At 38.6% G+C, this 12,599-nt stretch overlaps 1 protein-coding gene across 1 annotated transcript in view; it reads right to left on the bottom strand.

Moving 5' to 3' along the window:
* The window catches only part of LOC127437807 (apoptosis-inducing factor 3-like), a 36,342-nt gene that overhangs the window by 21,310 nt on the left and 2,433 nt on the right, over positions 1–12,599 (bottom strand). The window contains exon 2 of the mRNA XM_051693007.1: positions 3,528–3,754. Coding sequence (XP_051548967.1) covers positions 3,528–3,558 — 31 coding nt within the window. The 5' untranslated portion in view covers positions 3,559–3,754. The remainder of the gene's footprint in view (positions 1–3,527; positions 3,755–12,599) is intronic.

Below are 12,599 nucleotides of genomic sequence, written 5' to 3'. Positions count from 1 at the left end.
AACTTTGGGGGCAATGATTTTAACTTCAATGACAGCTCAAAAAACCAAATGTGAGGGTCAGGTTTAGGGTTAGATTCGGATCAGTTTTTTCACTTCAAATAAAAAAAAAACATTCTTATTCTAAATATGTATTGCTTTCATTTTAACAGAATACATTCTGCACATTCACACGCATACCCTCAATCTTTAAATCGGAGCAGTATTCCTGCATCTACACTGTAAAAAGTGGTAACCTGCAATTAGAGGCTATTTCTACCTGATCTAACCCTTAAAATTATCTTTGTTAGTGCAACCTAATGCATTGGCTCTCACCCTTTTTGACTCCACAGTCCCCCTCCCTCCCTCTAATAATTTGTCCAGGTGAGCACTTTTTTGTCCTAATCAGCCCGGAGGGGGATAAAGACGTGCCAGAGGCACCAGTTCTCGAGAGAGAGAGGAGAGAGAGAGAGAGACACGCGGCCGTTGTGTGTGTCTGTGTGTTTATGTTTAAGTTGTTTTATGTCATTAAAGCTATGTTGACTTTTCTGCCGGTTCCCGACTCCTCCTTGCCCATCCTGAGTCCCGTTACACTGGTGCCGAAACCCGGGAAGGAGGAGGGAGGCGCTGTCGTGGAGTCCTCACCGCTGCTGTCCTCCGGGAAGCGGAGGAACCACTGCCGTCCGCCAGGAAGGGGAGGACCCGTTACCGTCCGCCAGTGGTTGAGGACTGGCTGAGGACCAGGCGACGGCATGTCCGGGGACCGGCCTCTCTCTCTCTGTCTCTCCCCCTCGCTCTTTCCCTCTCCCCTCTCCCTCCCCTCTTCTCTCCCAGTGCTCCAGAGAGGCGGGAAAGACCTGCCGGCAGAAGGACGGCCGGAAGGGCAACACCTTCTCTCCAGGAAGGGAGGTGAGGGGAGTATGTCATGCTGGAGGTTTCCCTGGCATGACAAGCACGAGAACTTCACAGATCTTATTCAGTGTGTCTGATATCAGCATGTAGGGACACAGATGACAAGCACACATATCTGAAGCTCAGGTTAATACTGTACATCAAATCCACTAAAATAAAGGAGAAATCTGTTCGAAATGTTGGGTTTGTACTTAATACAATTTCAGCTGCATCTGGGAGAAACAGCACGCTGTTTTTTTTTGTTTTTGTTTTTTAAGTGTGCTTTATTTGTCATTTATGACTTAGTTGCACTTTAATATCATGCAGTAACACAATAACATAGTGATTGATGTATGTCGTCATGAAATCAGAGACCCTCGCCTCCAAATCCAAACACAAGTGTTCACAGGAGACGCATTTAGCAACCAGGTATAAACAGCGATGTGTCTCATCTGACCACATGTGATCAGATCACTTGAGACGCATCTTAATGGTTTGAAAATATTTATCAGGCAGATCTCAGTGCATGCAGGCAGAAGGTATCACTTCTAGCTCACTTAGTGTAACCAAGGGCGTGCCCCAGGGATCGGTCCTGGGACCACTTCTATTCATTTTATACATTAACAATCTTGGACAAAACATCACCAATGCAAATTTACATTTATACGCTGATGATACGGTGATGTACTGCTCTGTGTCTACACCTAATCAGGCACTCTGTCGGCTTCAATAAGCTTTTAATACAGTACAGCATAACTTGCATGATTTAAAACTAGTTTTAAATGCTGATAAAACCAAACTCATGATGTTCTCAAATGTAAAATCAAATTTACTAGACTTTCCATCAATCACTACCTTCCAGGGCTCTGAGATTGATTCAGTATCTCAGTATAAATACCTAGGAATTCTAATTGATGATAATCTCTCTCTTTTGTGCCTCACATTCAGAATCTGGTGAAAAAACTGAAACCGAAAAATTGGGTTTTTACTTTAGAATCAAGTCCTGCCTTTCCTTCGAGGCCACTTGTTGCTACCACTTTTATGTCTGTGCTGGATTATGGCGATGTTATATACATGCATGCATCCTCGCAATGTTTACACACGATGGATACTGTCTACCATAGAGCACTGAGGTTGTTACAAACCTTAAAGCCCGTGCTCATCATTGCACCTTGTATGCTCGGGTTGGATGGTCTGCTTTGTCCTCCCGTAGACTCAACCATTGGCACACTTTTATTTACAAGGCTATTCTTGGTCTGCTCCCACCTTACCTACAGACCTATAACCTTCAGAAAAGTATGGGAAGTTACTGTCTTCTCTCCCAAGACTTATTCCTTCTATCTGTCCCTAAAGCCTGTACTGAACTGCGTAAAAGGGCATTTAAATATGCTGCTCCATCTGCTTGGAGTCAGCTGCAAAATCAATTGAATCTTAGAGAGCTGGTCTTGCTAAATTAATTCAAGGTAATTTTAAATTATTTGGAAACACGCACATGCAAATGTTATGACTGACCATTAATGCCCGCTTGACCTGTGATAACTGTGACTTTTAAATATTAAATTGTCTTATGTTTCTTTAGTTTTTGAAGTCTATGATTCTGATGTATCTGTAGTTCTGTATTTTATGTACATGCATATACTTATTCTGTGCATATCGTTGTGTGTATATTGTGTGTTGTGTAACCATTGACCTACTGCCTGTCTTGGCCAGGACAGTCTCGCGAAAGAGATTTTAAAGCTCAAGAGTTTTTTTTTCTATTTTCCTGGTTAAATAAAGGTTAAATAAAATAAAATAAAAAATATCAGATATAAGCAGGGTCAATGAGTCGAGTCACATGTGCAGAGTACTATTTGTGTGCCGCATGGAGTTGCCACCTATATAGAGCGTTCCAAATCGGTCACTTATAAGGTTTGATTTTTGTTAGGATGCTGCTTTATAAGGCAGTTGCCCATGTAGGCAGTAAGCAGCTAAATGATAGGTTGATAAAAATTTTGTTCAAGCTCCTAACCCTAGTCACTTTTCCAAGCACAGTAACTGACTTCAAAAAGCCATGGCTCAGTCCATTTCGGTTTCTCTCTGTGCCTGAAATTCAACACGCACGGTCACACTTTCACAACCGAGCCTTTTGACAGATGAAAGTCGTTGGGTTCCCCACGGTAGCATGCCCAACCCCTGCCGTCATAGTAGAGAAACAGCGATACATTGTGAAACATTCAAAACCCAACTCATATTCTGCTGTCTAATCCTCTTGAACACAAGGGGCAATTAAGAGCATTAAAATTCCTCCTGCACTAAAGGAAAGCCACTTCCCAACAGCAGTCAGGGGCTACGTCAACTGACCTACTGTATATATAGGTGAAAACACAAGCTGCAATTATTACAGGATTTAAAGGGATAGTTCACCCAAAAATAATTTACTCACCCTCTTGTTGTTCCAGACTTCTCTGTGGAATACAAAAGCAGATGTTTGACAGAATGACAGCATGCCACCATTCACTTTCATTGTATGGAAATAAAAGATGCCATGAAAGTAAACTGTGACTGAGAAAAACCTTCATGGGTTTGGAACAACAAGGGTGAATGACAGAATTTGTATTTTTTGGGTGAACTTTCACTTTAGGGAAGGGTTGCACTAAATGGAATGAATGTTTGTTCGTCACCTGGTTTGGGTTTGGAGAGGCATCCTCCCATGGTGGGCCCAGATTTAAGCCAGGTGGTCCGATGAGAGGAAAGCCCAGGACAGGTGTTACAGGGCTAGGCGGAATCAGACGATCAGGGAGGGCCACTGGTCCTGGAGGAGGTGGAGGCAGCGCTTCAGTGGGGAGGTTTGGGCCTGTCGGACCCACATAGCGATCTCAGAGATCAGCTACTGTACATAATACACAGCCTGAGAAAAAAAAAAAAAAGACAACAAATCATGGTTTGGGTGTGTGTGTGACTGATTTGCAAAGGCAGCAACAATGTGCCTTTTCCTCTAAAATTCCATACTTAAATTTGCATGAGACCATTAGCCAGTTAATGATAACTGCTTTACTATAGAGCACAACAGTGCCGGCCGCTTTTTCAGCCGTCTTGGTTCTGGAAGTATTTTCCACATTAATTTTTCCCAGGGGATTTCATAAGGTCATTCATAAGAGTTTTAAACCATAAATCAAACCAACCAGCTCTGATATGAATCACAACATAACAAACTTTGATTTGAAGCAAAAAAGTATATGAAAATCTGACAAAAAGACAAAGGTACAAGACTGTGAACTTAACGTCTTTAATGAGCGAACAAACTACAATCCAATGAAGCATTGCAAATGTCATAATAGAAATAAAAACGAATAAACTACTGATTTAAAGTTGCTGATTATAAGTAAAAATGGTTTATTGCAATATATTTAGACAAATACAAATATAAAAGTTTAAGAGTGTAGGAAGACCGAATTAATGGTATCGTTCACAGTGTAGAGGTCACTACATATGTCTGATGGAGTGCTTTGCTTGCCACGATTCTCTGATTGGTGGATCCTTCTCTGCATGATTCATGGGTAGTGTAGTTATTCACCATAAATTCCACTATTAAATGTGACTTTTTCAAAATTAAGTTGAAAAAATGTGGATTGTTGGCCTCGACAGGAGTACATTCCATTAAATAGCAACCTCGGAATTTGCAGTAAATCTTTCTTTAAGGTTTATAAGTTATCGTTAAAAATCAACTCCCCTATGGAAGAAATTTATGGGATTTTTACCTATTCATGATTTTACCCAATCATGATTGGACATTGAAGCAAGACTCTAGGCCAAGTTCTTGGAAGATAACTATTAGCAGAAAATTTGTTCAAAGGTGTAAAATATTGAGTTCTTTGTGGAGCTAGGGAGTTTAAAAGGCAGTTTCCAAAGTTGGCCACAAGACTTTTTAGACCATGCCCAATCATAGGGCAAAATTTTGCCAAATGATTGGAACTTGGCTCTTTAAAACCAAAATAGTCCTTACTTGCTCACTCTTATGTTATTCCAAACCCGTTTGACTATCTTTTTCTGTGGAGCACCAAAATCAATGTTAGGCCCAACGTTAGCCTTAGTCACCATTCACTTTCGTTGCCTCTTTTTTCATACAATAAAGTTGAATGGTGAATGAGGCTCTCATTTAAATTTTTGGGTGAACTGTCCCTTCCAGCTTGCATTAAAAACATAATAAAAATTCTACATAAAGATGTAGACAGAAAGAAATATAATTCCCATTATCTCGCTATCCCTGTCTAACTGATGCAGTGGCTTCACCTTGAACAGACAGTAAATGGTTATTGCACAGACATTCTTCAGATGTTCATGTGTCATCCTCAGCAGTGTTGTAAGGCCTAATCTATTGCAAATGCTGTGAAAGTATAGATGATGGGAACTGTGCCAGCCAACAGATTGCAACATTAATGTCAGGTGGTTCATAGCATCTTGCTATCATTTTATTGCAAACAGGCCTTGGGTGGAGTGCCCTCGATCCTTTAATCTTTGTATTATATCATGATGCATAGAACTAATATAAATCAAGAAACCTTCATGTTTGATGCTGATATATGATGTCTGTGTCCATTGTGTGCAGGGACAAGAATCCAGTAGCAGGGCAAGAATGCAGCTGTCTCTGATTGAGGGTAGAATTTTAAGCAATGGGCAAATTAGCAACCATTCCTCGGAAACACTGTGACTAATGGTAGAATATGCTTTAAGCAAAGGAGTTGTCAAGAAAAAATATATATAGTATTTTTGACAATATATACTTTTTGACTGGACAATTTATACAATGCATCAAGTATATGGCAGTCAAACACAAACATTAATGTTTAAAAGAGAAATATATTATTATTCATTTAAGTATTTATAAAATATAAATGTAAAATCTATATGTTTATACATACAGTATATAAAATGTATATGTGAAGAAAATGTGTGCATTGCAAATGAGTGTGTTAACAACTCTAATTGCTTCATTTTCCACTCAAATCTTGTTTCAATCTTCTTCCAGAGTTAACCATTACCCTCATCTGACATCTGTACTAATTTTACCTACACTAAGTCCTGAGAAGTGTTAGTTTTACAGCCTTGAAAGTACCCTCAGTTTACCCACAACATTCTTGTTGTTTTCTTCTGCCTGTAACAAACAGCTAAAATAGGCCGCCTCCCTCGTCCTGTAGGCAGAAAAGAGCCATTTCTGATATTCCTGAAATATTTATGAAAATCTCCATAGTAACTGTGAATCTGTCTATAGAGGCTTTGCACAAAGCATTGTGGTTTATGGGTTTCATGAAAGTAAATATAAAGTGCCACTCTCTCTCTCTCTCTCTCTCTCTCTCTCTCTCTCTCACATACACACACACACACACACAGTTCCACCCCTCTGTCCCTCTCTTTATCTAAAATAAAAAATCATCCATTACACTAAACATAATATACTGTATCTCACTTGAACAGAAACCTTATTAAAAGTAGTAAACTACTCCACTAAAAGTCTGCTTGGGTGAATCTCATGAAAACATGTCCAGGTCACATTTCAATCTAAAATGTAATGGTCCTAAGTTCTTGCTTCTTTCTCAGGATTTTAAGGTAAGTATGTTCCAGGCATGTTATTGAGCATTAAGATAATCTACTAATTTACTATTTGTTTGTCACAATACTCCCTACAGATTAGTACAGGCTATTAAAAGCACTTTTAGAATATCTTGCCACATTCAACTTCTCACTTTTGAGTGAATAATGCACCAATGTCTTTGTAGGATCAAAGAACAATCTTTCTGGGCAGAAATCTTGAGTCCAAGATTTCTGGGGGATTTGGGGACACCAAGCCCCAAATATTTCACATTTTCCCCTAAAGTAGGTTAATCAGATTGTCAGACTTCACAACACATGACGCAGGTCTCCCTCTCGTTTACTGTTAGGTCTGTCCTCGAGCCAGGCAAAAAGTATTTGCAGTAAGTAGGCTGTCAACCTCACTACCTTCAGCGGTCCTGTGTAACTGGAATGTTGGCAAAATTAGTGCAAAGGCTGCAACATGTACTAGAGCACACACTAGAGCTCAACTGGTTTAGGTGGGAACAAACTTGAAGGATCTGGCTATAAAGTAAAAGAGGAAAGCAAAACATTCAGAGAACTGCTATTTCAAAAGTGTGAAATTGGGAACAAGTGCCCATAAATGGGAATACTTGGGGATCTTAATAATTTCTGTTTTCTGTTCATGAGTAATGTGCAGGTGGATTATTTCCACATATGAAATCCTCAGAAAGAAAAATCACAAACGAGATCTCCTTAATATCTCAGTTGTTTCTCCTAGACAGCAATAAGATTACATGGAGGGCAAATGGAGGTAATTCTGAGATTGGCCAAGATACCAAATTCAGCGATCAAAACTCAGAGATATAAATGAGCTATTTCTCATCAAATTCATCCAAGAACAAATAAAATGTATAGGCTTTTATAGCTTTTTAGAGTAGAGGTCAACCGATAGTGGATTTTGCAGAGACCGATAACTAAGGTAATGGGAAAGGCCGTTAACCAATTAATCATCCAATAGATTTTTAAAATCTATTTGTAGAATGTAAAATAAAAATCTTATTCTTTCCTTACTATGACAGGTACAGACAAAGAGTCCAAAATGAATACAATCCCAGATGTAGTTAAGTAGTATTGTGCTACCAAAATGCCAATAATAACTACAAAAATTTAAATTTGGTGCATAAAACCAAACTTTTAAGTATAAACAAGCCCAAAAAACAAACCAAGGACTCTTATTTTGAAATGACGAAATGATGAAAAACTATCGGTATAGATTGTTTACAGTAACTGATAGTTCCAAAAGGCAACAATCGGCACCGATTAATCGGTAAAACCGATATATCCATCTACCTCTAATTTAGAGCTATATAGTTTTATAGCTCTAAACTCCTACTGGGTTAAGATGAAATTTTTCTGGGAAGTTGACATGTCCTGCAGTATAATGGTATACATGCTATACATCAAAAATGAAACTATGAATGAATGAAACATTTTGCTAATTCTTTCATCATTTTTATGCATGCATTTTAATAACATCATATTAATAAAGAGATTACATGGAATATTTGTCTAGAACTGATCTCACCAGATCACACAAAAGTCATTCGTCACACCACAGGATAATTTCAAATAAAGGCAAAAGGTGATTAAAAATAGTGGAAAAAAAACTCGGAAAGGAAATGGGGACCATAAAATATACACTTTCTCTAACAGATTCATATAAAATTTTTTACCTAGAAGTCTACCAAAAGCAAAAGTCAAACTGACACATTATGCATCAACTACCTGTACATTATGTCAATAGTTGTCTCAGTTGTGTGTATTTATATTTCTCCTATATACATCCAAATCAAAGTTGACATTCATACTGTAAAACATAACTGAGAACTCCATCTGACAAATAAATTGTCCCTATGAGAATGTTCAGGACTAAGACAGTTATTAATCTTTATTGATCCAGTGGACTTTCATTTTCTACCCCTGCTGTTCCCACTTTTACAGTGCATATTGGTTGAACAGTTGCTGCTCTCCTTACCATACTCACAACACTGCATTGTAACAGCAAAGCTGGACAGCCATCTAAACTCATCAGAACTTGTAAATGTAGCAACTCCATTCCAGAGAAACAGCCTGCAAAAGCATTTTATTTCTTTCTTTCTGAAAGCCTTAGGGAGACAACCTACACTAGCACAACTGTCCACATAGTGAGCATTCACTGATTGCGATGCTCTTATCGACATAAACACATTATGACAGGCACAACGCAATCACCTACTGAATAATCACTCCTTGCTGTCAGCCATCCTTCTGTTCCTCTGTCAAGAAGTGGAATCGGCCCTCATTGCCATCCAGCAAATTTGGTTTGGAAAGAATACTTCCCTGGACTTGCAAGGATTGTCCCCTTCCCACACCCACACACACACAAACCAACACACACATATACGGATGGTTTATCACCTGGACTCTAGCTGACACACGAGTACAAAGGGAACACAAAAGAGTGACGCATATAACAGAGAAATTACAGTTTCTATAACTGCAAAAGGCCTTTGTCAGCATTATAAGCTACATAGATTTATACTCAGTATAACTTCAGAATAACTTTCATTAAGAAGAATGTTAAGTAACATTTGTTCATGATAAAACATTCTTCAAATAGTTACAAAATCAATGAAAATGTAAGAAAAACAATGTTTTACATACCTTCACAGACCCTATTTAAAATCCCTGGGTACTATAGCTTAATTTTATGACAGTCAGTACGTTTACATGCACTTTAAACTGCAGTCGGACTAAAACAATGATCTTTTTTCAATGCCATGTAAAAGCTTTAGTGCGACTGAAATTGTACCAGTCTGAGTTTGCAAAGTCAGTTTAATAGACCTAGAAAATGTGATTGTATAGATCGACTTCATTTAGCATGCATACACATTAATCGGACCACAATATAGAGAACAACAGTCTGGTTCCGAAAGTAAAAATCCAATTCATTTTCAACATAGGTGAATTGATTTTTTAATGATAACTTATAAACTTTTAAACACAGACCTACCCTATGCTCCAAGGTTGTTACTCGATCGTATATGCTTGTGTTGAAGCAATCAGTCTGCATTATTTCAACTTATTTTTAAAAAACACGTTAAATTGCGGAATTTCTGATGAACAACTATACTACCCATGATTCTGAAGGTAAACGATCCATAAGTTAGAGAATCGCAGGCAATAAAGCACCAAAACTAAAGGCCCCGATATACTTCATACAAAATTGAAGAATGAACCTGTGTGACGTCATTTAGAACAAAATCTGGCCAAAAAGAAGGTGTTTTTTACTTAATTTCGGTGGTTTGTAACAGCTTGCCAGAGCGAACTTCAAGGAAAACTTCTGACCGGCTGCCAGAGCCCCTCTGACCTAGAGCTCCACCTACTTTGAGGCCGACAGTTAATTTTGTTTACGTTCTTCAGTCAGTCAAAATCAGACCACATGAACACACCGGTGTGTGCAGTTATTAGTGAGCTGGTGCAAATGTACCTACATCTGTACGATCGTTCACGTAGAAACATTTTACAAGAACATGTCGTGGGATTTTTTGTTTTGTTTAATTAGTCTACAAAAGGAATCAAATCTACTCAAAAACTCTCATGTACCCATTCACTCGTGTGCCATCTGCAGCGAAAGCCATTCACACATCTGCCCAAAGTAAGATATGCCTCTCTTATCATACTTTCGTCAGTTTTTTGAAAAATAATTTGCTTCCATCATCTTTCCTGTCGACACGCCCCTTCCAACATCCCATCTCGGCAACTCGGGTATCATCTAGAACAGAAGTTTCCCACTTGTAAGTACGACTTCGCTTGATCGTTCATGTGCTCGGAAATCAAGTGTAGCGTCAGTTCAGGCAAGTCACATGACTCAAGCTCGCAATCAGCTGATGCTCAGCTGATCATGATTTCTACCAATACAATTCAGACGCTTATCAGAGCGGTCCTATTTAAGTCCTCCATATATTTATTAGTTAAGCTGCCTTTCTATTGCATGGATGCAAGCTGCACTTAACACCCTCCTCCATCCCCAGCTCCACGTTTTCTCTAGATCTGTCTTGTGTTCAGTGCTCTAAGTCTACAATCATTTGCCAGTTTGGAATTCTTTTCTTCAGTGCCTCGTTCTTGATTTATCAACTTGCTATACAGTATTTTGAAGTCTTTAAATGTCCATTTAATGGGGGGAGTATATTTGCTGCAGTCCCTTGCTGCATAGATGGGTGGAGAGTTTGCCCAGAAAAGAACCATTCCGCCAACACCAACAGATTGCTTTAATTATCTATAAGTAATAAAGTATTCATTCAAGCATTTAAGTCAAGTATTCATTTGACGGAAGTGGTCCTGACTGAATTCATAATTACGATATTTTCAACTCCACTTGGAGGGCACATAACTCAAAAACACCTTCTTATTGGATAGATTTTGTTCTAAATGATATCACATCTGTTCGTTCTTCGATTTCACAGGAAGAATGCAGGGGCCATTTTTAGCATTCAGTAAATCAACCTTTTAATCGGTTATCTGCCTTTCCACCACCTTTCTACCAGAACAGATCCAGTAGATTATTACAACATTGTTCTATATGTTTAAACATTCTGACAGTGCAACGTGGTACAATCCTTCATTGCATAATAAATTAAATGGACAATTAACAAGTTGTTTCCATCCGCAGAACTGCCCCTCACTGGATGTTTTTGGTTTTCGGCTGATTAGATAATCAAATGGATGATGGTTGGTGCCAGACGGGCTGGTTGGAGTATTTCTGTAACTGCTGATCACCTGGGATTTTCACACACAACAGTGTCTAAAATTTACTCAGAATGGTGCCAAAAACAAAAAAACATCCAGTGAGCGGCAGTTCTGCGGATGGAAATGCCTTGCTGATGAGAGAGGTCAACAGAGAATGGCTAGACTGGTTTGAACTGACAAAGTCTACAATAACTTAGATAACTGCTCTGTACAATTGGAGTGAGAAGAACAGCATCTATTATAGGGTTGGCACTGTTTTCGTGACACGAGGGGGACCTACACAGTAGTAGGCAGGTGTTTTTAATGTTGTTTGATCAGTCTATTTCCATTGTATTGAGACTAAACTTGACTGGAAGTCCCAGATATTTGATAAAGTTTATTGACCAGTGTTTTAAAATCTCTTAAGGTTAACTGGACACACAAACAATGGACAGCAGTGTCAAAGCAAAGCAATGAGCAGATCTTAGATGTTGTATTTCCAACAACAGTCCCCAAGGAAAGAAGTGGCTTCTTAGTTAAACATTAGGTCACTTGCCCTGATCTAAAGAAGATAAAATGGCCTGATTGAAGGAAGATAAATCAGTATGCGAACACTTACAACAAGGCGGAACCACACTTAATGTTTGACAATCTCCACCCTGTTTCCATTTGCTGCTTTTTCTCTCTAGTTGAACTAAATAACAGGGCAGCCACTGGTTGCATTGCAGCTCAACTGTTTGATCAACATGATGGAGGAATACAGGCAAAGCATCCGGGTATTATTTGAGTGTTTATAACAGAACATGCTCAGACCATTTGCAAGTACCTTCAGTCAGGGGTCCCTTGTCCTACTTTGTACCGTAAGCAGTTTCTGTATTTAGTTTGAATTTGTTGTAGGTGACACATGCAAACAACAATAACAATGTGTTGGTACTTTGATATACCAATTTATAATGCATTCTGATATATCCGGGCTATTATTGTTAATAGCACCTGATATACTGCTTCTGTTGTACCTTTTGAATAAATAAAATTATTCTTTCTCAAAATCTGGTCTGTTTTTATGCAAAACACTGGGTGGAATGTACAGAATACAGACTTACTGTAATTCAAGTTATTGTCCAGATGTTAAATCGAAAAAAACTTAATTGCCTGACTGATCTTGAATGTCATGTGACAGGTATGATTAAGATTATTGGTTCCACTTTATATTAGGTGTCTTTAACTACTATGTACTAGCATTAAAATACATCCAATACAATGTATTTATTGTGTAACTACATGTTCTTCTGCAAAATTCTCATAAGGTTCACAGGTTTTGAAGCAGGAGTAGGGTATGGGGTAGGGTTTAGGGTTGAGGGTACGGTTTGAGGTAGGGTTAGGTTTAGGATTAGGGGTAAGGTTAACAGTGTAACTACAGATGTAACTATATGTAG

The sequence above is a fragment of the Myxocyprinus asiaticus genome, chromosome 4 (genome assembly GCF_019703515.2).
Source record: "Myxocyprinus asiaticus isolate MX2 ecotype Aquarium Trade chromosome 4, UBuf_Myxa_2, whole genome shotgun sequence".
Classification (NCBI taxonomy): Eukaryota; Metazoa; Chordata; class Actinopteri; order Cypriniformes; family Catostomidae; genus Myxocyprinus; species Myxocyprinus asiaticus.
This window is presented reverse-complemented; position numbering and strand designations above follow the sequence as displayed.